Source organism: Oncorhynchus clarkii, chromosome 16 (genome assembly GCF_045791955.1).
Source record: "Oncorhynchus clarkii lewisi isolate Uvic-CL-2024 chromosome 16, UVic_Ocla_1.0, whole genome shotgun sequence".
NCBI lineage: Eukaryota > Metazoa > Chordata > Actinopteri > Salmoniformes > Salmonidae > Oncorhynchus > Oncorhynchus clarkii.
In genome coordinates, this window is record NC_092162.1 from 42,127,203 (window position 1) to 42,155,061 (window position 27,859).

Sequence of the window (27,859 nt, forward strand, 5' to 3'; positions counted from 1 at the left end):
AGGTTCTTCCTTTACTTCCTGCCATGCTGTCTACATGACAACATTCAGCCAGCCTCCCCAGGGCTCTCATTGAGAGGAGAGCAGCTCTGACTAAAGTGACCATGACAGCCTTCTCTGCTACCTGACCCTATTCATTCCCACGCACACACGCACGCGCATACATACACACACCCTGAATGCGGGCCTGCTTGGGAATCTGTAATGGTTTCACCCATTCCGGAACACATGCCCCATTTGTCCCTCTCTCCTTAGCTGTGAGACACAGAGAGAAAAGGTTACTGTCGGTCAAGGGAATGAACTATGCATTTAAAAAAAAACACACTACAACACTGCAATAAACAACATTTGGATCTCTTTGTCAGACTGCATCATATGAGAGCAGATTGCATAAGAGTGAGAAATTATGCTCATTTTGAGTCGACATAAACAGTACATTCCGTCCCACATTCTAAAATTGGCACTGAGTCGTTGGATTCATCTGGGCAGCGCCATCATCTAATAGGCCAGTTAACTTCCTGGCTGGGAGACAAGCCGCACAGGCATTCTCTATCAACCACGTCTGGTCTGCCTGTCTTCCACTGCAGAGGGGAGGGAGGACACTAGGCCAGACGTGCCACAAAAGTTGCCATGCTATGCCCAGCCGGCAATCTTTGGCCACGGTGCCTAGCTAGCACAAATGCCTGTGCAGGATTTGGAAGTTGGCACACCTATTGAGACTGACAGATTGGCGACAGCAAGCAGTCAGTCTACTGTCCACCAAACCTGAGTGGTGCGTGTGAATAGACGTGAAAACAACACCCCGTATGTGCTGTATTTTCCCCCACACGGATTCCCCGTAGACACGCACTGGGATGTGAGGCTTATTCGCATGCAAAGACCAGCTGAGCTCACTTTGGCCTGACAGAGAAGCTCTAAACAGTGATATCTCATCTCTTCTCTGGATCTGGAATTAGAAGTGGTGTGGTGTGCTAAGGACAAGTCCTTTCCCCAGCCTTGCTAATCCAGAATGTCGTCTGGGATTGGGATGGCAGGCTGGAGGAAAGAGGATGAGGAGTGTAGAGGACGGGGGCTCGTTTTTTTGGTTCCCGGTAATGTTTCCCTCGCCTGACTGCACACTGACCTCTCCAAAATCAACAGGGTTTTACTGAAGATATCATGGCGTCCCCTCCAATGGGCTGGCCTGTGTCTGACCTAGACAACCAATCAACCGCCTTCTTGCTGAGGATGAACTTCTGACCGTCTGCTTTCTGCGCCTCCGCCCTTCTCATTGCTGCCTCATTGCTGCTTCACTGCTGCCTCACTGCTGCCCCTCTGCTGACTACCATTCCCCTGGACAACAGCCCATACACATGCATCCTGGATTAGCCCGGCATTAGGACACCTCCCATACCCATCATCTCATCTATGACGCTTCCCTATAAGCCCCATAACTCAAACCATGGCAATGACTCAAAAGGCTCCACCCTCCACCCTTGGACTGGTTAAGCACACTCAGGAAAAAGTGCTGCATTCGAAGCTAAATGATGAGTTCGTGTTTACACTGGCAATAGCAATCATCTAAGAAAGTCAAATATCTTTAAAGTTTGTGGTTTTCTTTTGAACTTCATAGTGCATTCATTGGGTGTCAGAGAGGACATGGGGTATTGGCTAGCACTGTCCTGTAACAATTTAGCAAGGTCCTATTGGATAAGAAGCTGTGAATCTGTTGGTACCGCCTCCCTTTTTTTAAACCAAAACAAGGTGCTCCGGACGCCGTTAGTCAGAGAACCGTTACACAGTAACACATGGAACTACAAGTATCTTGCTGAGCCTTGAACGACACGTGGTGCGCAAACACTTTCTGTTCCTCCCTGGGAGAAAGAGAGACGTCAGCGCTGGTAGCGTCCAACATCAACCAATGTTTCACAGGCAGCTCCAGAGCTGAGCTGAGCTCGGGAGAACGTTCTCATTTAATCTGACCACATGCATCCCGTCTTCTCAAGATGGAGAGAACAGAGAACAGAGACACATTCTTCCACAAAGACATTCAAACCAAATAAGCCCCCTCTGGCCCGTGAGAACTCTGTTCTGTTCCTGGCCATACTGCCATACTGCTGCCAAAGCTGTCTGGTTATTGTTCAAACTCTACAAAAGAGTCCAAGAAAGTCAGAAAACAACACTCAACTCCAGCAGTTCATTTGCACATGGCTAGTCAGTAGACAGTGAGCATTTATAGATCCATAAATACGTCTGTAAGAAGACTCTCTCAACTGAGATCAATTTGGACATCTATGAAAATGCAACAGTGACATTTAGTCCTTACCCAAGCCCTACATGAATAATAAATCACAAGCTTTGTTCAGCTTAGAATCAGCAGGTGTGTGGAGGAGGGCTATGCTGTTCACATCCAGACTAAATTCTTCATGACTTCAATGCCCGAAAAGTCTCTAAATCAATCATCTCGGCACCCAGAGCCAACAAGAGAATACTTAATGAACTGTCTTACTGCTTGGCAAAGGGGTTGTACTTCAAGGAACACAGACAGGTAATGCCTCCCTAACTTCCCAGGCTCCTCCTTGTCCTTCCCACGCAGTCCATCAATGCACAAAGCAAGGTATCATTTAGCATGAATCAATAACGCTACATTTTAATCACACACCAATCAATTACCTCCTATAATCTGGAGGAACTACAGCTAACACATCTCTGGCACTTAATGGCCTAATTAGTCACAGTGTAACTGTTGCTGTGACCCGGATGTGAACCTGAAAGGGTGTCCTGACCCCTGGGGATAGAGCAGCTGATACCTGGCCTGCCAGAAGGCTCAGACCACACAAACTCATGAACCGCCATGCAAATGGACTGGCCTGGGCGACTGGGATAGCCCCATCACACAGAAGGCTCAGACCTCACAAAAACCAACCAAAGAGATGGCCTGGCTGGGTGAGTGAGGCTGGGCTAAATAGCTGCCAAAGGACACAAAGCCACCCTGTATGTCTCCACAGATCCACTGAGCGAGTCCGAGAGACAAAGCACTGTTGTTATGACTGGCGGCAAAAGTTGAGGGAAGCTACGGTAGAGAAGCTACTTTCCCGCTCTTTTCAGAATATGTCTGTCTTGACTTCCTGGTCTAGTACATGACCACCAAGACTGCAGAGACAAGCCTCTGTTCAGAGAGGGAACATATTTTTATGAAGATTTATTTGTAGTACAACAAATGACAGCACTAAACTGTCAATAATATCTAAAACTAAATCTTATTACGTCAAAGAAATAGGAAGAGTCAGAAGAAAGAGCTGTACCATTTTGACTGAGATCAAAAGATAGAGCTCAAGCTATATACAAGGGTTACTTCATTGCTTTTTCAAACAATGTGAAGTCGCCCGTTACGCTTTTGGAGATTTTGTGATGCCTGAATAATGAAAGTAGCATCATGGCCAACTCTAACCTAGCCGAGGGCACTGTAAAGCCATACAAATAGGCAAAACATTTGGATCATCTAATTTTAGCAGCTGTTCAAGACAGAGACCATGTCTGACAGACAGATTCATAGTGCAAATGACCTATGCAGTTGCAGTACCACACTTTAACAATTAATGATTGATGCAGTGCTACAATAATATGTGAAACACTATTATTAGACTGAAATGTGGTTTAAAATCTCAACCAAAATGTCACAGGCCTAAGCAACATTATTTTTTTTCATTGAAAAAGGTCTTATGAAAAGACCATGTTTCATTCTCTTATCCGAGCTGTATCTTGAAAAATGTTATTTCCTGCGTCAGCCTTTTCCGCTAATATTTCAAAGCTGTAACTTGGGGACAGCTTTCAGGCAGATGTCTGTATATTACTGCTACTTGGCAGATACACACTCTACGGCATTTCAGAGAAAATAACCAAAGATCCATTCAGACCAACAAAATCCCCAACCTTTCCATGTCTAACTTATTGTGAAAGTCCACATTTCTTTCATTCAGTTGTTGTTCTCTTGTTACTTTTACAAGCACCTTTTCTGACCGCCTGAACTGTTTGGATAATCTGATAGGCAGCCATTCTTCTCTTGTCCCTGAGGGATTTGACTGCTAACACAGGGCTGTCAGTCTCGCTGAGGGGGAATAAACACTGGGGAGTGCCTGTCGGAGAGGACAGCACCAGAGCACCAGGGTTTATCTGGGAATCTGCTGGGATTTGTGGCCGTGTGGCTGGTAGGCGTCCGTGATAAGCCTCTGGCTAAGGCCTCAGGAGGGCAGGAGAAGGCCAGGGGAGATGTTGAGGCTGGGGTGGGCTGGGGCATAGAAATGGAATGACTAGAACTAGAGAAGCCCCTCAGACCATGGCAATTACATTCAATGAGTTTCCGGGTCAATGCATCACAAAATGTTAACTTGAATGGGAATGTCCATTCTAGTAATTCAATCCTATTCTATGGGGTGGGGGCTAGTAGCACTAGCAGGCCGCCAGAGCACTGACCTGTGGGATCCTTCCTTCCTGAGAAAGAAGTGATTGGTCAAGGCAGGTGTGTTCCAGTTTCCTGCTTTCAGACAAGCGTCATCAACATCATTGATGGAGCCTGTGGCTCCATGTTTTGGTCACTAAGCAGCATTAGCAGCAGGACAATATGTAATTATTGTAAGAGTTTTCATTGTTTCTACAACTTTTATGCTATTTCTTGAGAGTTTGACACCTCTGGCTACCATTGGAGCTTGTCCATCAACCCAGTATCACAGATTATTGTGAAATATATTGTTTATTGGAAATTTGTGACAGGCACACAGAAAAAAAATTGTACAGTACACACTTTGGTATACAATGAATTTCAATCACAGATAAAATATGTTACTTAAGACAGAAACGATATGAGGGAGTTTGGTCTGGGAGGTTAGGTGGGTGTATAATACAAATGTCTAGCAACCCAAAGGTTGCGTGTTCAAATCTCATCATGGACAACTTTAGCAAATTCACAACTACTTACTACTTTTGTTACCTAACTTTAACCCCTAGCCTAGCTAACATTTGCCACCTAGCTAGCCTAGCTAATGTTAGCCACAACAAACTGGAATTCATGTAATACACACAAAATGCGTTGTGATGAAAATTTTGTAATCCACACGAAAAGGTTGACTTTTTTTGTGTGCCTGTCACGAATTCCAAATAAGTCATTTGTGTCTAAACTGTGATAGCGTGTTGCACATACAGCAACACATATGAAGTGGCACAGGGACACACACTGTGGTCTGCTTCCTATAGAGTAATTGACGGATCAGATCGGCATGGATTAAGCTAATGGTTGTAAATCACAACTACTCTAATTTCTCTGACGTGCTCTAGCCAACCACCTGTCCAGTCCAGGTCTGGTCAGCACAGTCCGTCCCCTGCCCTCTTCACTGGACACCAGGAAACCAGGCCACTGGAGATTTATGGGATTATCTGACAATAACTGATGACATACACTCAAGCATACATAATGGACCCACTTACTATAATGCTCGGGGGGTAATATGTCATGCATATTTATTGATTCGAAAGACTGCCTGAATCTGGTTGCTACTCCAATTGCTATCCTATGTGTTAGGCTTAGCCTGGTCCCAGATCTGTTTGTGTTGTCTTGCCAACTTCTATGGTCCTGCATTGTCACAATGTTTGGTGTGAAATATGACCTTAAGAGTTGACAAAACAGCACAAACAGATCTGGGACCAGGCTAGCTATGTGTTGCCCACTCACTCTCCCGAACATCCTGTCAACAGTATGTTTAATTGGGATGTTGGAGTGGAACACAGCACAGAACTGACCGAGAAACAATGATTGGGAACATTGCCAGCATACACCAAGAGTTCACAGCACTAGCCACATGACCTTGGTATTATGTCATAACAGTGATGAAGTCATGTTGGAAATCCCAGAGCATGGTGATGGTGCTGACTATGGGAGAATGTGTCCATCCTGTTGCCCCTCACACAATCTAACATGATATAACAATATAGTGTGAGGAATTAATGGACATTGTGTGCCAAAATGCCACTTTATTACAGACATATTACAGTATGAATCATCAGGCAACAGCTTGTAACTGAACAATGAAAATATGTCATATTCTCATCTCAACGTGGACACAGAACAATATCTTCCCATACATCTCGGCGAATGGCAAGATTGCTCAATGGCTCCATATTACCAACCAGATGACCAATTAGTGTAGTATGCTGTCCTCATTAGCCAGGGCCAGTTTCACTGAATGTGTGTGTGTGTGCATCTGTGTGTGTGTGTGTGTGTGTGTGTGTGTGCGTGCGTGCGTGCGTGTGAGAGCAGGAAAAACAAAGAAAGACAGCAGATGGCAACATCCCTGCAATTTACATTCAAGAAAATAAATAACTTTCCATCGCTCTGACATAACCTCAAAACCTCTAATATTAACTGGTTAGAGATCCATAGATCTCATCTCAATATGCTGAATCCTTCCTGTGTAATCAAGGCAACAGAGGTCCTTATCATTGGCTATCATTATTTGAGGCAGCTGCTGGGTGTCAAAAGCTATGCATTATGCAGCTAGTGCTGCTAACCCACCCTCCCCAGTCACTGTTGGGGTCGTGCAATTAGGCCACAGCCCATGGGGAAATGCCACTTCAGACAGGGAGCAGAGCTGGGCAACAAAGGCTGTCAGCACATCGCTTTGTGTCATTACACACACGGACCATTAAGCCTCTCTCTCAGCATGTAGGCCTAGTGGTTGTGAAGTAGCCTATTTCCGAATAGCATTCAAATATGTCTGTTACCGTACAGGACGGATAGTCTGACTGTGGCAGACACCACACTGCATTCTTGTTTGAGAAAGAGTCTTGATTTTTTTTTTAGTTCGTCTAATGTCAGTTTATGTGACAAAACAAGCAAGAGACTCATTGTACCATCTAAAACGCTGTGAAATATTTTTTTCAATAACCAAAAATATTGTCTTTTCAGCTGTTTGAAGCTTGTATACAGAACCGAAAGTAAGACACAAAAAAGAAACTTAAGAACGGGAATCATAGAAATTGAGCAGATAAAGCAGATCTATCGCTTCTTAGACTTGCTTTCAATGAGAATGACAGCTCGCATTTCTATGTGATTTTGATCAGGTCGCCCAAGAAATGACATATTGCAGCGTTAATTGTCTGCACATGCTTGTGGACTGTTGCATTATTCAAGAGTGTAATATGGTTTGGTTGCATTATTCATATTGAAATATGTTCTAGTAGAAAAGTTGCTTGGATTGTTAAATAGTCTGTGCTTACTGGCTAGTGGCTACCGTGATATTTACATGGAATTTGATCTAAGGACCAAGAATGTTGCGTTGCCAGCCATAACAATGGGAAGGCAAGAATGTAATATGAATTGAAAAGTACTAATCTCTATTGCCACTCAGCTCCTCAGACTCTCCTTCATCTCTGGTAGCGGGAACAGGGCTCTAGAAAATGTTCCGTTGTGGAGTGGGAGACAATGAGGTACACAGACAGACAAGGCACCAGCCCTCATCGAGTCTGAGCCTTATTCTGGGCAGCAGCCCACCAAGCCTCTCTCTCTCTCTCTCTCTCTCTCTCTCTCTCTCTCTCTCTCTCTCTCTCTCTCTCTCTCTCTCTCTCTCTCTCTCTCTCTCTCTCTCTCTCTCTCTCTCTCTTTCTCTCTGTCTCTCTCTCTGTCTCCCTCTCTCTCTCTCTCTCTCTCTCTCTCTCTCTCTCTCTCTCTCTCTCTCTCTCTCTCTCTCTCTCTCTCTCTCTCTCTCTCTCTCTCTCTCTCTCTCTCTCTCTCTCTCTCTCTCTCTCTCTCTCTCTCTCTCTCTCTCTCTCTCTCTGTCTCCCTCTCTCTCTCTCTCTCTCTCTCTCTCTCTCTCTCTCTCTCTCTCTCTCTCTCTCTCTCTCTCTCTCTCTCTCTCTCTCTCTCTCTCTCTCTCTCTCTCTCTCTCTCTCTCTCTCTCTCTCTCTCTCTCTCTCTCTCTCTCTCTCTCTCAGTGAATGGACTGGGTGAACTGCGGAAAGAAATTGAAAGGAACACTGGTCTGTCTGGTCCAAGTATCTGAGGTGATCCTCACATCCTAACTCCTGACATTTAAGACAAATCCTGATATTTCAGTGAAATTACTGCCTGTGAATTTCCCCAGTGAAAATCCCTTCGTAGACACCCACCATGATGTCCAGTCAGTGCTGCCTAGCGGGGCTGAGTCTGAGCTGGCCTGGGCCTGCGAGTCTTCCCAGCATTTTTGTGGGCTAAACATGCAGCTTGGCTCGCACTAGAAAGACATACCAGACGTGTGAAGCATTCAGCTCTTTCCTGTCTGAGAAGTCGGAGATGTGGCTCGCAGAAACAAAAGACTAAGTGTCTGTGCTTCAGAGAGTTGTCCTCACAAAAAAGTCATATTATATCTGATTATTGTTGGCCATTTCTTACTGAGCAGATTTGTACTAGCGAAAACAAAGGTTTGTACAGGTCCAGTTCTTGAAGGACAGGAAAGAAATGCTCAAAGTACATTGCATTTGGAAACTAATTCCAACACTAACAACAGTCGTATGCAGTTCATGTCATACATTCACTGTATGCTGCCCGCCACAGACCTCACGTGAGAAGAACTGTTTACACACACAGACACAGAGATAACAGTGGAGGTGACTGGTGGGTCTGGGCCATGTCAATCTGTCCCCTCTTTCCCCCAGGTGTTTCCTCCAACCCTGGAGTCAGCACTTTCCCCCTGACGTCACCATCTGTCCTGCGTCTCTCCGTGCCACGACTCCCTCCCTCCCCAGTGGGCGGAGGACCAGGTTGTTGATCAAGCCCCTGTGTGAACTGTGAACTCACACATGCCTGGTCCTGGCAAGACCCTGGCTGGCTGCCACCGTAAAAGTGTGAAAGCTTATGAGGCGGGACTTTGTTTGTTTGTTGTTCATTTGTCGAGAGAGAAGGGGAGCCTTGCACCATTGTTGATTTTTCTAGTCAGTCGAGGTTTCTTCAGAAACATGTTCCGGAGTGGTCTATTGAGAGGAAGCCTAACTTGAGGCAAATGGGGAGCTTTACAATACAACCAATTACCTTGACACTTGGCATCACAATCATGGAATGAAAGAGAATGGAAGATCTATTTCCTCAGTTAACAATGCTGGAAAATAGCGTTGAACAGTTCTCTCTAGCATTCCTGCTAGTCCCAGTGGAGCCTAAATGAACAAGGAGCAGAGCAGCAACGGAGCATCAGTTTACAAACAGAGAGGCAGGCTTCAGTCAGTCATGGCTCGCTGGGCTCCACTACAAACCACAGCCTCTAGAGACCAGGGGCCTCATTTATAAAAGTTGTGTAAATTTCACACTAAATATCTGCGTGCGCCCATTTCTGAAAAGTCGACGCACATACAAAACTCGGCAGCATGCAACACATACGCATGGTTTCCCTTTACAAAATCGGACCTGTCATAAAACTGTGCGGGCGTGAATGAGCATAGACACTCCACCTGGAAAACGGCTCCATTCACTTTTTCATGGGGACAACAACGCCCTTTTATTTGCTGTATGACGTGGAACTATTGGCATTATTTAGGCCACGGCGTGCAACAGACACATTTCAGCTCAGTGTTTAGTTCGTCAGTAGATGGTTGTGTTTCTATGTCCTGCCTTGATATCGGCTCTAAGATTCAGCAGGCAATGACGTCGCGCTTCTGTCACACGTACAGCAATGCTGTAGCCTACCCATAATGTCAAATATTTTACATAAACTTCCAGTCTATTTACCAAAAGCAGAATGTTTTCACCTTTATCTGTCATTTATGCTTTATTTGGCAAGGGAATTAGCTAGCTGCATTAGCTCAAATAAGTCAGAGAAAAAAAAAAAATTAAATACATCTAAATATAGCTTGCTAGCTCTCTCTCCCCTCCCTTTTTTGAAGAAATGCATTTGTTGAAAACTGTTCAACTATTGTCTTTCTCTCTCTTTGAGTAGGATGGTCTTCCCCTTCCCCCTCTGAGGAGCCTCCACTGGTGAGCACATTCTCACGTCAAGTTATATTTTTATGTGTTTAGTACGTACGCGCGTTTTTTAAATGAGACCCCTGACCAATAAAGAGCATCAACAAAGACAGAGAAAACAACAGCTAATGACTTCACTGAAGGACAAAGCTGACACTTATCCAATGAAGGGTCAATAAACAAGTAAATTGATTGTAGGCTATAGTGTGATAGTCAACTCATCCATCACACTAGACTGAAAAAGATATTCTATGATCAGGGAGTTAAACAGACCCACCCAGTATCCCTTTCCTGCAGTCAATGACCAAAAGCACCCTCTTTGGCCTCATGGGTGGAATGTTATTCATATTTTTCATAATTTCATCATCATTAATAAACATTCTTTCAAAGACCCAAACCAAAATTCGATGTTTCTATGTCAAACAGTTTGTCATATTTACCGTTCAAAGGTTTGGGGTCACGTAGAAATGTCCTTGTTTTTGAAAGAAAAGCTCATGAAATTGATCAGAAATATAGTGTAGACATTGTTCATGTTGTAAATTACTATTTCTATGGAATATCTACATAGGAGTACAGAGCAACCATCACTCCTGTGTTCCAATGGAAAGTTGTGTTAGCTAATCCGAGTTTATCATTTTAAAAGGCTAATTGATCATTAGAAAACCCTTTTGCAAATATGTTAGCACAGGTGAAAACTGTTGTCCTGATTAAAGAAGCACTAAAACTGTCCTTCTTTAGACTAGTTGAGTATCTGGAGCATCTGCATTTGTGGGTTTGATTACAGGTTCAAAATGGACAGAAACAAATAACTTTCTTCTGAAACTCGTCAGTCTATTCTTGTGCTGAGGAATGAAGGCTATTCCATGCGAGAAATTGCCAAGAAACTGAAGATCTCATACACCGCTGTGTACTACTCCCTTCACAGAACAGCGCAAAGTGGCTCTAACCAGAATAGAAAGAGGAGGGGGAGGCCCGGTGCACAACTGAGCAAGAGGATAAATACATCAGAGTGTCTAGTTTGAGAAACAGAGACCTCACAAGTCCTCAAATGGCAGCTTCATTAAACAGTACCCGCAAAACACCAGTCTCAACGTCAACAGTGAAGAGGCAACTCCGGGATGCTGGCCTCAGACTGGCCAATAAAAATGAATGATTAAGATGGGCAAAAGAACACAAACACTGGACAAAGGAACTCTGCCTAGAAGGCCAGCATCCTGGAGTCGCCTCTTTACTGTTGATGTTGAGACTGGTGTTTTGTGGGTACCATTTAATGAAGCTGCCAGTTGAGGACTTCTGAGGTGTCTGTTTCTCAAACTAGACACTCTGATGTACTTGTCTTCTTGCTCAGTTGTGCACCGGGGCCTCCCACTCCTCTTTCTATTCTGGTTAGAGCTAGTTTGCACTGTTCTGTGAAGGGAGTAGTACACAGCGCTGTACAAGATCTTCAGTTTTTTGGCAATTTCTCGCATGGAATAGCCTTCTGTCATGCCCTGATCTGTTTCACCTGTCCTTGTGATTGTTTCCACCCTCTCCAGGTGTCGCTGATTTTCCCCAGTGTATTTATCCCTGTGTTTCCTGTCTCTCTGTGCCAGTTCGTCTTGTATGTTTCCAAGTCAACCAGCGGTTTTCCCATTCTCCTGCTTGTTGCATTTCTCCTTTTGCTAGTCCTCTCGGTTTTGGCCCTTGCCTGTTTCTGGACTTTGTACCCGCCTGCCTGACCATTCTGCCTGCCTTGACCACGAGCCTGTCTGCCACTCTGTACCTCCTGGACTCTGATCTGCTTTTGACCTTTTGCCTGTCCACGACCATTCTCTTCCCTACTCCTTTTGGATTAATAAACATTGTAAGACTCCAACCATCTGCCAACTGTGTCTGCATCTGGGTCTCACCATGTGGCATGATACCTTCACGTCTCAGAACAAGAATAGACTGACGAGATTCAGAAGAAAGTTCTGTGTTTTTAGCCATTTTGAGCATGTAATCGAACCCACAAAATGCTGATGCTCCAGATACTCAACTAGTCAAAAGATAGCCAGTTGTATTGCTTATTTGACCAGGACAACAGTTTTCAGCTGTGCTAACATAATTGCAAAAGGGTTTTCTAATGATTAGTTAGCCTTTTCAAATTATAAACTTGGGTTTGCTAACACAACGTGCCATTGGAACACAGGAGTGATGATTGCTAATAATGGGCCTCTGTACGCCTGTGTCGATATTCCATTAAAAATCTTCAGTTTCCAACTACAATTGTAATTTACAACATTAACAATGTCTACACTATATTTCTGAGCAATTTGATGTTATTTTAATGGACAAAAAAATGATTATTTCAAAAACAAGAACATTTCTAAGTGACCCCAAACTTTTGAACGGTAGTGTATATAAAGTGCAATTCTATATCTGACATGGTACAGGTGTCTTCTTTTTTTAAGCCCATCACCATGTGTGTGAGGTGTATACTTTTGTTTCAAAGTAGATTTGTTTAAGAGTACCAAGACTCACTCGTGTGATCCTGATTCAGCCCACTGCAGTAAAATATTAATATATATTGTATACTGTGTTGGTGAACTCACTATAACATAGTATGTGATTTAACGTAATTTAACCTGACCCCCAGACATGTGATTTCTAGAGCCAGGATCCAGTAGTGAATCAGTTCCCAGAGAGGAGGCTCCAGGGCTGGGCGTTGGGAGGTCCCGGTCTGCCACCTCAGCACGGGCCATATCCCTCGATGGCCTTTACTCAAAATCCTCTTTAATATTTCAGTAGACTGACGCATTTCCTGATGCTTCCCCAGCTCCAGCCCGGGCCCTGTGAGGGATGAGAACCGGGAAGTCTGCTGCCCCCGCTCCCATCGCCTGCCTAGCAGGAAGACAGAGAGGAGGAGGAGAGGGGAGTGAAAGTGTGTGAGTGGGATGGGCCAAATCGGAAACAGATGCCTGGTGCCTGGTCTGGGTTACATATGATTCAGCATTCTAGAACTAGAATGCCCAGAGTGCCTGTGGACCAGAACCCATCCAGCTCCAGTAAGATCTCTCTCCTTTACTGTTGAGTCAACAGCTAAACATCACACTGAGTCCTCCTTGGACATGTTTAGCTACTCCAATTCATCCTTAAAATGTCTCTCCTGTCATGCCACATAGTTATTAGATGAATCAATGTTATTTGAGTAACTCTCACAGCAGGTCTGTGACAGTATGGAGACTTCAGTCCATGAAATCCCCACTGCTATCACTGACCATTAGGGACCCAACCCTAGCCTCCCATTTCCTGATCCACTTGGTAGTAAATCCAGACAATACGAGGTGAAGGTGCTAGTGGGTGGGCAATGTTGACGCACCTGGAACTGCTGTGTCCAGGGCAAGATACAGTACGTTCTCTGGAACATTTGAGCAGTCCGGTTGTCAGGGGAGACACTTCAGACGCATTCCATAAAACTGCAGCAGTCTGTCACTCATAACTCTCATGTCAACCTGATACAACCGCCAAGTCGGTACACAAAGACACAGCTCAAAGAAGAAGCAGCCCTCAATGACGTTAAGCGCGACGCGTTTTATGTCACCTCCACAGGCCCCCTCGTTTATAGTTTTAGCATGTCACATGTGATATACATGAACCAATATCAAAGATCTTAGTTATCATCGCTATAAAACTGCTGTAGTTGTGAGAGAGAGACGATTGATTGAATGTTGGGATAGATTATCTGTTGGAGGCATAATCACACGAGACCTCCTGTGCAGCACAGGTCTCCTTACCTCCCACTAATCCAACTAGTCTTCTCTCGGTGGGCATGGCAAACATCTGCTGGAAGATGACTAATTCAGAGCCTACAGGCACAGGGCCAGAGAGCCTGGTCCAAGTATGTTCCCTGGGAGAGGCCAGTCCCTTCTGTTCTCTGCATTTGCTCTGGTCTCGGAGTGACCAGTACTTCAGATGACGCCTCTGCTCTGCCTCTGCGCTGCTCTACTACGCTGGACCTAAGCAGAGCAGGCATATTATCTGGCGTTCCGCAGGAAAACATGCCATTTCCCAATGTGTTGAAATAGGGGGCTGCAAAATAGCGTCATGGAGGGGCACATGAAACAATATGCGGTCAAAGAGAGACTTGACATCTTCATTAGATTGCCTCCTATGTTTTACCATCCTCTAGCTTCCTACACTAAATCACACAGCACCAATATAGACTATGGTTAATCCACTAGGGGCTTTAGGCAGACGATTTATATGAACTCTTGAGTTATAGCGTATTTCAAACGCGTTGCCATAACCTCAACGGGCGGAGTCACGTGGCGGTGGCTGCTTAACTCCTCGCGAACAGAAGGTCAGCGAGAGGGGAATGTTAACAGTTCACAGATGATGCTAATCCTATGGTTATTCCAGCAACCTGTAGGCTCTGCTGTGTTTCCCAGCTAAATTGTCTGGGTTGTGCACTGTACATCCCCTTCCTGTACCATGACTCAAAGACGATCGTTTATTACTAGATAATAAGGTATAAGTAACAGTGACACACTGTATTTTTCAGATGACTAGTCCTACTGCTTAGTAGGTCTTCAGCACACATGACCGTTCCCTGGCAGAAACTGGAGCCGTCCGGATATAGCTCAAGAGAAAAGTGGATTTTTCTCCCCAAAACGGTTGACAGAAATCTGATAGCTCTATCGAATTGAGATCAGATGTTGGGTTGCCCAACCAAACATCTAAATCTGGTGGTAAAAACACAGCGCGTAATGTTTTGAGGCAGACAGTCTGTGACAAAACAAAGAACAAAAGGTACGTCATTAAGAAAGCGGTCCGTGTGATTCTTGTTGTTACACATCAAAGTGAACCTTCGTCTGTGGGTTCTGCCTCCCTCTCTCATTAGTCATTTACTGTGGCCTGTGATAGGAATAATAATATCTGTATAACCCTATGCATAATTTAGCCTATCCCTGTGAATACTACCATTATCACCATAGTGCTGATTCAATGACGTCAGCGCAGCATGCACATCCTGTTGTAATACTGGCCGATCGCGTTGAAAAGAGAGGGCGCCAGTTGTCAAAAAGGAGTGACAGTGATACGGTTCGACAATTAGATTTCCCCGCACTTAATAAAGTGTTCACACACTCTGGTTGTGCCCTTAAGATCTGGGCGAGACAGGTTTCTGTTTGTGATAGGCTGCTGGCCCAAATCCCAGGTCTCTTTGTCATCGTGCAGAATGTCCTATAAAAGTGGATTACCACACACCACCACCACCACCCTGTTCAGTATGCAGCGCCTTGCACCACAGCCCTTTGTGTGGAGTTGTGTGAATGGCATCTTGCTATTCATCAGGCAGAAATGAGAGGGACAGCCAGGACTCTCCAACACAAAGACTTGGATGACATCATCCCTGTGCTGTGTCCCCAGCCACTCAAGCAGGCTAAATCCAGACCCCTCCAGTCCGTTATAGCAGGATTCATCACTCGTCTACATTAGCACCAATAACTCATAGAACAAACAGGAAATTAAAGGACTTGCTTTTGTAACATTCGCATGGATGGAAATCATTTGTACAAATGTCACAGCATAATGTCTACAGAGAACCTGTTGCAGTTCGAATTATACATTAAAATCAGATGTATCTAGATGGTTTCTGTTTTGAACTTTCTGCTACATCTTTTGTGGTGACTCCAGTGTTAATATCTGGTTGTATCAGGGTTCCTGATTCCCCCCAGTTAGAAATCTCAGTGCTTCATCTTGAGATCTATCACAGAGTCGCCGCAATCATCACACATCCCCTTTGGCTTCGGCTTTGGGCATTTCCATGTAAAAGGACCCATGAGCACCAACATGTGAAGTTTATAGGAGCCTATCAAAATTTGGTGTCAAATGAAAGCTAAGAGTTCCTATTTTGGGGAAATGTAGGCATAGATACATTTTTCAACCGTTTTCCATCTTAGAAAAATAGGCATAAGTAAAGGCTTTGATTTCTGGACACACAGATGGAAAAGGAGTCTCAGAAAACATCTCCCAGAAAAAGTATTAAAGGTATCAAAAATACATAATGTCATTAACAATGTTGACATAAAGACCCCTGCCAACTAATATCAATACATATATTTCGTTTTGAAGATATTGTTTACCTTCTGTAAGTTTAACAAATATTGCCTTGTGCTTGTAATTTCGTTATCAAAACCCCACATATCTTTTAAATATTAAAACATTTCGCTCCTAAGGACAATGAACGTTCACAGAAGTAACAAGTAATGGTATACCTACCAAATATTTATAGTGATTTTACTGATATCAATTTTGTTTATGAATTATTAAGTGATTCAATGGAATTACCCCCCCCCCCCCCCCCCCCCCCCCCCCCCCCCCCCCATTCTGGTATCAGAATTACTGCAACTGAATTGGCTACAATGGGAAATCATAATAGTCACAAACCACAGTTGGGTCACCTGCTACTGTCCTCCCTTCCACTGGCATCCTGTTATGTTCAGCTCAGAACAGTTTTCTTTGTCTTTCTGTTATCTGGTGGTCAAACCAAGAGTGTTAAAACAGTCTGGACAACCCTCTCTCACTCTCTGCTTCCTCTCTCTCACTCTCCAGTTAATGTCACTTCTCCCAGCTCTTACTGACACCTACCCATGAGCCTCCTCTCTTTCCATTGACCTTAACCAGCATCCTGACCCACTGATCCCTGACCGACACTGGACATCCCATGAATGTTAAAAAGTATACTGAATTTATTTTCTCCATACAGACAAAAAGCTTATTTCTCTAAAACGTTGTGCACAATTTTGTTTACAACCCTGTTAGTGAGTATTTCTCCTTTGTCAAGATAATCCATCCACCTGTCAGGTGTGGCATATCAAGAAGCGGATTAAACAGCATGATCATTACTCAGGTGCACCTTGTGCTGGAGACAATAAAAGCCCACTCTAAAATATGCAGTTTTGTCAGACAGATGTCTCAAATTGGCATGCTGACTGCAGGAATGTCCGCCAGAGCTGTTGCCAGAGAATTGAAAGTACATTTCTATACCATAAGCCACCTCCAACATCGTTTTAGAGAATTTAGCAGTATGTCCTTCCGTCCTCACAACCGCAGACCATGTGTATGGCGGCTTGTGGGCAAGCGATTTGCTGATGTCCATTGGTGGCGGTGGGGCTATGGTATAGGCAGGCATAAGCTACGGACAATGAACACAATTGCATTTTATTGATGGCAATATGAATGCACAAATATACAGTGATGAGGTCCCGAGGCCCATTGTCCTGCCATTCATCCGTGGCCATTACCTCATGTTTCAGCATGATAATGCACAGCCTCGTGTTGCAAGGATCTGCACACAATTCCTGGAAGCGGAAAATGTTCTTCCACGGCCTGCATACTCACCAGACATGTCACCCAATGAGCATGTTTGGGATGCTCTGGATTTATGTGTACGACAGTGTGTTCCAGTTCCTGGAAATATCCACCAACTTCACACACCCATTGAAGAGGAGTGGGACAACATTCCACAGGCCACAATCAACAGCCTGATCAACTCTATGTGAAGATGATGTGTCGCGCTGCATTAGGCAAATGGTGGTCACACCAGATACTGACTGGTTTTCTGATCAACGCCCCTACCTTTTTTTAAAGGTATCTGTGACCAAAAGACGCATATCTGTGTCAGTCATGAGAAATCCATAGATTAGGGCCTAATTTATTTATTTCAATTGAACGATTTCCTTATATGAACTGTAACTCTGTAAAATCTTTGACATTTGTTGCATGTTGTATTTATATTTTTGTTCAGTATAATAGATGTTTAGTCAGGCCCTCCTGGCCTTGATGTTAAGGTCCACAGACGGACCGGACTGGACCAGACCAAATCGGAACCTATCATAGACATATGTTTCACAAGTTAGGATAGCACAGCACAGTACAGTGAGTAGAGCACAGTAGAGTACAGTACAATACAGTACAGAAAATTAGAGTATAGTACTGTACTGAACTTTACTGTACTGAAATCTACTGTACTGTACTCTGCCGTGCTGTATTGTACTGCACTGTACTCTACTGTGCGTTGCTGTGCTGTGCTGTGCTATGATGTCCAAACTTAGAAACATGAAGAGAGTGACATTCATACCCATAGTTATGCATTGTTATCCACAGTTATGCATGTAGTACACAGAAATGATGAAATTCCGTTACCATCAATGTTCCCTCTAAGATGCGCACGGGCGTGCAGTAGCCCCGAGACTGCGCAGAGCGCAGAAGAACTATCAGGCCACGGAGAGAAGCACGAGATTGAACTTCACGCAACTTCCTAGAGTTTTCCCTGTTAGTTAACACCATCAACGTTTCCTTTTACTGTGGCAATGGTGATGGAATCAACGCAATATTACCCACTTTCAATGCAACACCCTGAAACAAAATGAACTATGCAAGAGACTTTGTTGTAAGGATTCTGTTGGCATTGACATGCACAATTCAGCCTGTACTCTACAGACCGGGGTGTGGCATGGTCAATCAGAGCTTCAGTAGGCCTATATGCAGATACACCATTGCCATATATTGGATCTGTGCCATTTCCTTTGAACTGAACTGTGTTCACAGCTGTGGTCGTGAGTAGATGCCCTTGTTTGCAGATCAAGAGCTGCATGTAGCCACTGTGCACATTTTGTTCACATCCTTTGCTAAGTTAGTGAGTTATTAGCCCAGTTATAGATCATGTGTATTCACCAATAAGGGAGTGATTGCTTCCTACAAGAGAAAAACATTTGGAAATTTGAAACAAAAAAGAAAAATAAGTCAGGTAAAGAGCTTTCCTTGTCTTTGAAGGGCAGTGTATTTTGAGACAGACTTGAAAAAGCTAAGTAGCCAATAAGCAGAGGGAAGTATTAACGTCTTCGCTGTAGTAATAGCATGGGAATAATAATGCATTGTATTTTGTAAAGTGGTTCCTTGCATTAAACACAACAACATTTTCAGTCACCTCATTGTCTGAAGGACAAGGGGATAAGCAGGTTAATGTCAAGCCCTGCATGTTTTCTTCAAAAGCCTCATGGAATGGACTGTAGGACTACAGTACATTGAACACCACACATTGGCTGCTACTGTAGGATGAATGATAGAATCAAAACAAAGTGTGTTTGTCAAGTGCGCCGAATACAACAGGTGTGTTTCACTTTACAGTGAAATGCTAACTTACAGGCTCTAACCAGTAGTGCAAAAAAGGTATTAGATGGTCAATAGGTAAGTAAAGAAATAAAACAACAGTAAAAAGACAGTGAAAAACAGTAGTGAGGCTATATACAGTAGCGAGGCTATAAAAGTAGCGAGGCTACATACAGACACCGACCTGTTAGTCAGGCTGATTGAGGTAGTATGTACATGTAGATATGGTTAAAGTGACTGTGCATATATGATAAACAGAGAGTAGCAGAAGCGTAAAAGAGGGGTTGGGTGGGCACACAATGCAAATAGTCAGGGTAGCCATTTGATTACCTGTTCAGGAGTCTTATGGCTTGGGGGTAAAAACTGTTGAGAAGCCTTTTTGTCCTAGACTTGGCACTCCAGTACCTCTTGCCATGCGGTAGTAGAGAGAACAGTCTATGACTGGGGTGGCTGGGGTCTTGGACAATTTTTAGGGCCTTCCTCTGACACCGCCTGGTGTAGAGGTCCTGGATGGCAGACAGCTTAGCCCCAGGGATGTACTGGGCTGTCTTTCGTTGTCTCTGATTGAGAACCATACATAGGTAGCCTGTTTTCCCACTGTTAGTTGTTGGTGGTTATTTTCTGTTTAGTGTTTGTTGCACCTGTCAGAACTGTTTTGGCTATTCTTTTTGTTATTTTGTATTCAGTGTTCAGTCAGAATAAATAAGATGAACACGTACCACGCTGCACCTTGGTCTTCACCTTCTTCTAATGAAAGTCGTTACACTGCCCTACATTGGCTGGCTGGCTGGCTGGCTGGCTGGCTGGCTGGAGGAGACAGAGCCTGGTGAGACTGGGTTCTAAGTGGCAAAAGAGTTATCTCATTTCTTGAAGAAAGAAAGCCTTTCTTTTTGCCTGCATGCAATGGCTTCAGTTTCAAAGTGGGGGAAACCAATGCTGGCTTCTGCTGAGGTGAAGGTTGTTTAATAGATTGTAAAATGAAACAGAGTGCTTCTTTGGCAATAGGTGTCCAATGAGAGGTGCACTTTGAGAATAGGGAACCATTTGCTTCTCTAATAGACTGATTTGAATAATATTTACCAACCAGCGTGACATTGCACCAGCAGCACAATATGTTTATTTGGAAGTGAGATGAAACACCTTGTGACGTCCTCCTCTCCTGGGATTGAACAGAACAGAGAGAGGGAGAATGTGGGCTAATCCCTGATTAGGAAAGAGAAACGGGGGCCCCTGAGTGGCGCAGTGGTCTAAAGCACTGCAGCGTAGTGCTAGCTGTGCCACTAGAGATCCTGGTGCGAGTCCAGGCTCTGTCTCAGCCAGCCGCGACCGGGAGACCCATGGAGCAGATCACAATTGGCCCTGCGTCGTCTGGGTTAGGCCTGTTCTTGTCCCATCGCGCTCTAGCGACTCCTGTGGTGGGCCGGGCGCAATGCACGCTGACACGGTCAACAGGTGTACGGTGTTTCCTCTGACACATTGGTGTGGCTGGCTTCCGGGTTAAGCAGGCATTGTGTCAAGAAGTAGTGTGGCCCAGCTGGCTCTCGACCTTCGCCTCTCCTGAGTCCATACGGGAGTTGCAGCGATGGGACAAGACTGTAACTACTGATAACACAAAAAAGGGGGGGAAATAAAAATTTTAAAAGAAAAGAGAGACTGACAAACTGCTGACTTAATCCCTGTTTTCCTCACCTGGAGTTGTCAGCTGCACAGTATCACTGACACCCTCAATGGTAAGAATGCCCGTAGGCCTGCCCGGTGTTGGAAAGCCATTAAATCACGGAGGCTAAAACAGCCCCAAAAACCTGGCAGCAGGGAGAGAAAGACGGCAGAGACAAAACTGCATTTTGTCTAATGTGGGATTCAAAAGGGGACAACCATGTGAGAAACATAAAACAGTCTAGGCACCACCATTCCATATAATTCCACCCCTAATACAGTATCCCCCCTTGACCACGGTCAGGGTGTCTTGGGAGGAGCACAGTTAAGTTAAGGGAGCAGAAGGGTGGCTCACTCACAGATTCAAAATGGAAGAAGCAGGTCAGTATGAAATAGAGCAGAAGCAACAAGACCAAGCGCAGCAGGAAGGAATCTCTTCCAGCTCAGAGCAGCTGTGGCCGAAGCAGATCTTTGAGAAGGACAACTACCGTGCAAATGTCAGAGAAGCCACAAAATCTCTTGATTACCCGAACAGCTTGTTGCTATGAGAACAACTGTCATTTAAACAGGTCTCTAAAATAGGTGATGTGGATAAAATGACATGGAAGCAACATATTGCATATCTCTCCTTCTACACAGAACAATTGGAGAGGTTTCTCAACACGTGTCATGTCTCCACGCCAACGTCATAGCAACAACATCCACCACTGAGATTGTGAAAAACCCGTGGGCAAGGACAGTGCACCACTTAGGCAGATCTTGGATGACGGCCATCTTAAATGTTTAAAAAGACCCACTTCATCCTCTCCAACATAAGTGCTTCAGTTTTCATTCTGAGGAGCAGAATGGGAATATACTTCCCTAGTAGTTCCTGGCAGAGATAGACTAATCCTGGGCAGGTCTTCTCCTAGAGCAGTCCACTGGATTAATCCAGGGTGTTTCTTTGCAGCAACAAGTGTGTTTCTCTTGAAGAATACACTAGGAATGTGAGGTTAGCTAATCTCACTGTAAATACTTGTCACGTGTTGATTTGTGAAAGGAGAGGTTGCCTGAAGTTATGTCCTGAAATTGTAGCTACAGTCAATTCATGGCTGATTGAAAACAATTATTGCAAGTAAAAGCTCAACTAAATAGCAAAATGATATACAAGCCACATTACATTCCCCTGAGCCTCAAAATGGATAGTAGGCGATTAAACCCTGCGATTATACTACCGCTGAGTTGTACCCGTTGTTTTGGCTTAATTCACATTTGAAAGACAAGCACAGTCAGACATAAGAAATGATCACGCTCAATCAGATAAGTACAGTAATGTCACGTAATATCATCACAATGGAATTTGTTTGCACTGATCACTCAGAACGGGATTTCAGATTTAGCATAATGTGGGCCATTGTATGAACTCATTTTGTCATTGGAAGAATATGTGATGCTCTCTGAGAACCTAATAAGATACAGCATTACACTAAATGTATCCTCAGGGTAGAGTTGTCATCTTTTACGGAGCAGGACATTGTGCCACATGCTCAGCATTCCTCCAATGCAGGCCATATCCTGGAATCTGACACATTTCTGATTTTCCTCCCAGTTATCTGACTGTGGGTCGTGTATCAAGTCATTCATTCTCTCAAAGACAGACACGCGCACACACACACACGCACGCACAAACACACAGTGGAGGTCAAAGGTTAGTGACCTTGAATTCCCTGGCTGTCCTCCTAGAATCTGTCAGAGCTCATCATGACAACCAGGCCGGCAGGCAGTCAGCTTCAAGGCAGCCTCACATTACACACTGGCCTCAGATGTTTCCTAGAATGGGGAAGGAGGATCCATGCTTATACATAACAGCCTAGGTTGAAAAAATATAGGATTCTAATATCCCATTAGTCTTTGCATAAATGCAGAAGAATTCTAACCAATATCTCCCAAGTGGCGCAGCGGTCTAAGGCACTGCATCTCAGTGCTCGAGGCGTCACTACAGACCCTGGTTCGATCCTGGGCTGTATCACAACCGGCCGTGATCGGGAATCCCATTGTCACGCCTTGATCTGTTTCACCTGTCCTTGTGATTGTCTCCACCCCCTCGAGGTGTCGCTTATTTATCCCTGTCTCTCTGTGCCATAGACACTACGTGTCTTGTATGTTTCCAAGTCAACCAGAGGTTTTCCCGTTCTCCTGCTTTTTACATTCTCCTTTTTCTAGTCCTCCCGGTTTTGACCCTTGCCTGTTTCTGGACTTTGTACCCGCCTGCCTGACCATTCTGCCTGCCTTGACCACGAGCCTGTCTGCCACTCTGTACCTCCTGGACTCTGATCTAGTTTTGACCTTTTTGCATGTCCACAATCATTCTCTTGCCTACCCCTTTGGATTAATAAACATTGTAAGACTCCAACTATCTGCCTCATGTGTCTGCATTTGGGTCTCGCCTTGTGCCTTGATACCCATAGGGCGGAGCACAATTGGCCCAGTGTCGTCCGGGTGGGGGGAAGGTTTGGCCGGAGTAGGCCGTCATTGTAAAATAAGAATTTGTTCTTAACTGACTTGCCTAGTTTAATAAAGGTTAAAAAATATATAATGTTAAATGGACCAACAATGCTTGCAAAAATGACGAAGTGAATTTAGCAGCACAGCCCTTAAAGTGGAAAATAAACACAACCGTAGTGAATTTCAGCTAACTACATAAGTAATGTAATACATACATGTAATGTTTTTGCAAATGATCTACAGCCACTTTATTACTTGATTTCCTGACCACTGGTCACATTGTCAATGCTAATCCTGTAGAATCAGCAACGGCGCTCGTCCAATGAATTTGTTTGTTATCAAACACTCCCGCACGGAACTTTTCCGTGGTCTTAACCTCTGTTATTTTCAACCTACACTAACAGCTCAATGCCTCAAGCCAGTCAGCTCCAATGAAAAAGTCTGTATTGTCACGGCGGAAGCATGGAACTCGGGAACTGGGCGAACAATGCCCACATTCTGCTTACAAACTGAGGAGGAGACAGAATGAGGAGGAGACAGAGCAGGGACAGAAAACAGAAGACAGCCAGCCTGCATGTTATATTATACGCGGGGGAAGTAGCCCACTAGGCCTAGCATGCCTTTCAAATATCAAATGTGAATAAGCTTGATTCCCTCTATTCTGGTTTTGACTGTTTCCTCCCAGTCAGTCAGTCCAGCTCCAGGGTTTCTTACGTAATACCTCCACTGTTTTTAACTGCCACCAAAAAGGCCCATTTGAATATGGACTCAATGCCCTGTCACCGACAGGATTCAGTGGGAAGAATATGCTTCAGAAGTGTGCCTCTTTTGGTGTCTGCGCTGGTCATTTCAGGGTACAAAACAGCCTCATTGCATTAGAATTTAGTTACAGAGTTGGCATAGCTATCGCTCAACTTTGCTCAAAAGTCTGCACATGATAAGAACTCTTTTATGTGATTTTACAGGTCAGTAGCTCTTGCCAACTTTTGCATTTAAGGAGTGTTATTTTCATTCCAAATGGAAAGCAATGGGAAAAAAACAAAGATATATTTTCTTATTATTACATTGAGTCTCTCTCTTGAGGCATTCAAGGAAGAAACTCTGAGAAGCTCTGAGAGATGGGCTAACCAACGTCTGCCTAGTGCCAGATGATCCACTCTGGTTGCTACAGTACAGCCGTGCTCTTTTAGCACATAAACACGGAAAGAGTGGTTTCTGTAAATACCCTTCACTCAGCGCTTCCTGAGACCTGCCTGCTTCTCCTCTCTCTCAGGCCCAGATGGCAGTCATTAAGGTGCTGCTGCCAAGTCTGGAAGTCTTTGATTTGGAGAGCAGATTATATCCGTGGGAGCTTTACTGTGGCAGTGGTGCACACACATGTAAAAAGTCCCAGGCATGCAGGCGGACACCCCAAACAGCCTGCCTGACAGCCCCTCCAGTTCCTTCCACACACAGGCAGGGGAGGTAGGAATCTATGGGAGGAATGAGATCCGAGGCTGGGAAGGGGATTGGGAAGGGATGTGGGTGTAAAGGAATGCCTCCTTTATTTACCTAACTTTTGGTGCTATGTGTGCTTCGCAGCAACCGCAGCAGCCGTAGTACGAGGAGCACGAGGCAGTGCGTGAGAGCTTTTAGTTTCCCTCAGATCCACTGTTTTGAAGTGCTTCCTTTTGGGACTGTGCCGTTTTGTCAGGAAAACAGTTCATTAAAAAGGAAGAGACTTTGGAGTTGGGAGAGTTCCTGCCATATAACATCCCAGCTAATCAGTCCCAGTCATGGAACCCATCTCTCTAGATGCTCCAAGTAATACTCCGATATCTAGTGGAGACAAGGGATGGACATGTGTTTCAGGAATGGACAATAGGCCTATTTTTCATGAACAATAAGTATTGTGTTATCTAAAGAACAAGTAGAAGATCAAAGGGTCATTGAAATTCTACATTATTACCAACATGTGTACAGACAGTGACCGTGCAGTTGAACACAAGGTCAGTGTATGACACATGTATGACACATGATGGTTCTAAACGAATGAAATAACGTCAAGCACAGCCGAGTGCAGCTCCTTAGACTGAGGTGTATCTCTTAGTAGTATGTGTTGTGCGTCAGTATGATTATTGTGGCATCAGTAGCCTCTGAAACACTAGTAACCTGTCCACTTGTCTGACCACACAGGTCTCCTACACAAGCATATGTTGTAAGCCATCCATGCAAGTACGATGTAGTGATTATGTAGAAGAAAATGATTGAGAAATCAACATTCTGAGCCAGAACTAGAGGTAGTTTTGTAAGTGTTGCAAAAAGGAAACATTTGTCTTAAGGTTGCCATCATTGGCTTACAGACTGAGGCATAGGGCCACATTCATATCGATGGACAAGTTAGAGAGATTGTTTCCCTTCAAAATTCTGCAAATTTCGCAGATACTTCAAGAGTAATTTTGATGTTCCCTCTACACAATAAAAGAACAAACATGATTATATATATTTTTCTTATGTGATTTATGAGGTCAGAATACTGCCATTGACAACCATTCATTTAATGGTAAAGAAGTAAGAAATTAGGCTGTCAGGTTTAGTCAGAAAGGTAACCAAATATTACAAAAGATAAGATGGTCTCCATACATAGAAAACCCACTAAATAGTTGATGCTTTCAAAAATATGTATACCATTACACAATATGTTCCATCACATGCCAATGCCTTTGATATCGTTTCTGTTTTCTTACCACAAAATGTTGCATTTGTTCAACATTTCCAGAATATTCTTCCACAAAATTGAGAAAAAACCCGGATTATTTTCCTAATCAGAGGTCTATTACAAGTATTTCTGAAGGGTAATGTTTCGTTTTCCTCACTTGGATCCATGCTGGGTCTCACACAGGGTTAATTCACCATGCGCTCACTGTCCATTCATCCAAGGTTGTCCGATGATAAGCAATGGACATTTCTACGCATTTCTTTTAAAAATGGCAAATATATGTATTAATAGTAAATAGCCATGTCCAGCATTATGCAATTCACTGCAATAATTGCCTTGCAATGGAAATATAGGGTAAATGAATTGAAATTAGGCACCAAAAAAAATCCCTCTGACAGCAATTTACCATAGCTTATTTACAATATGAAGTAAATGAAAGGCTATGCTGTTCAACTATTTGCAGATTCATGGCGTTTTGGAATGTTTGAATCCTGGAAATCGTCTTCCTCGATAGGGCGAATCCCTGAAGAATTCAACAAGCGAGCAGAATATCTGCGCAAATTCTTACCTGAACCGGGGTGAATCTTTCACACATTCTTCAAAATCCACCGTCATTTTGGCTGGATTCAGTCTTCAAGCTTAATTCATAAATTTCATTTCCAGAAAAATATAGACGATAGAAGACTGTAGATATATGTAGACTATTCCGATGTGCAGCGATAGCCAACTCTCCCCGTCTTCACTGTGCTACTAAACTGAAACAAGAGCCTGGCATATTTGAACCGCTAGACCGCTGCAAAAATAGGGACTATCGTCATAGTTCATTCTCACCAAAAAGCGCACTCGAATTTAGGGATCTATCCTGACTGAAATCACCGCGCATATGATAGCCTACAACACACAGCATTTGTGTATAAGGTCATGATGTCAATATCAATTAAACAAATGTATTTCTAGGTATTACACCAATACTGCAGAGACAGTATAAGTGCACATAGCCTGCAGTTTGCCCTAACCCTAGCAGTTCATGGACGCTTATTACACAGTGTGTGTGTGTGTGTGTGTGTGTGCGTGCGTGCGTGCCTGCGTGTGTGCGTGCATGAATGAATGGTACTAAAGTCAGTATACTTGAGAGTGTATCAGAGTGAATTAACTGTTTTGAGCTTGGAGTTTCCTCTCTAGGCTCAGTCAGTCAGATGACCTTTGGCCTCTCATCACAGCTGGCAGTCCTTGACTGAAGCACAACTAAATTCCTCTTTTCCCCAGTGCCCATCTCTGTTGATATCTCGAGGCAACACATTCACACAGGCAAACAGATTCTCACAGAGAAACATGATATTAAAAAGGATTTCTTCCCTGGCAGCCCAATGTGATAACTGATACAGCGAAGATGCTAACATCTGGCATGGCTCTGGTTCAAGAAGGAGTTGAGGATCTCTAGAGCTGTGCAGGAATCTCTACTATTAATCTGGAATGTATTACCCCTACTCGCCTCTCACACATGCAATGGGTCGGTTTTTGTCATCACCAAATCTGTCTCTTTAGAATCACAAGTCTGAGATTCTAAAGTCACATACAGCCTAACTCTTCAGTCTGTGAAATAGTCTTCTATTGCTATGTGATACAATAACTAACACTATAGACACCCACACCCAGGCAACATCATGATGGACATTATAACCCAGGTGGTTTGGGCCGTGTATGCTGATTGGCTGAAACAGCATTCTAGCCGTGTGTATGTCAGACAATATACCTAATGCCAAACTACTTTTTTTTACTGTTATATTTATGTTGGTAACTGGTTTATAATAGCAATAAGGCACTAACAACCTATGGAAATTATGGGGAAGAAATTCATGACAGGTGTATTAATTATCTAAGATAAGGCCAAAAAGAAAGAATATTATTAATTCACAGGAAATGGGAAAGCTGGA

At 44.0% G+C, this 27,859-nt stretch overlaps 1 protein-coding gene across 1 annotated transcript in view; it reads right to left on the reverse strand.

Moving 5' to 3' along the window:
• LOC139368495 (arf-GAP with coiled-coil, ANK repeat and PH domain-containing protein 3-like) overlaps positions 1 to 26,675 on the reverse strand; it is a 73,336-nt gene extending 46,661 nt beyond the window's left edge. The window contains exon 1 of the mRNA XM_071107463.1: positions 26,494 to 26,675. Within this exon, the coding sequence (XP_070963564.1) occupies positions 26,494 to 26,540 (47 nt within the window). The 5' untranslated portion in view covers positions 26,541 to 26,675. The remainder of the gene's footprint in view (positions 1 to 26,493) is intronic.
• Between the last annotated feature and the right edge of the window lie 1,184 nt (positions 26,676 to 27,859).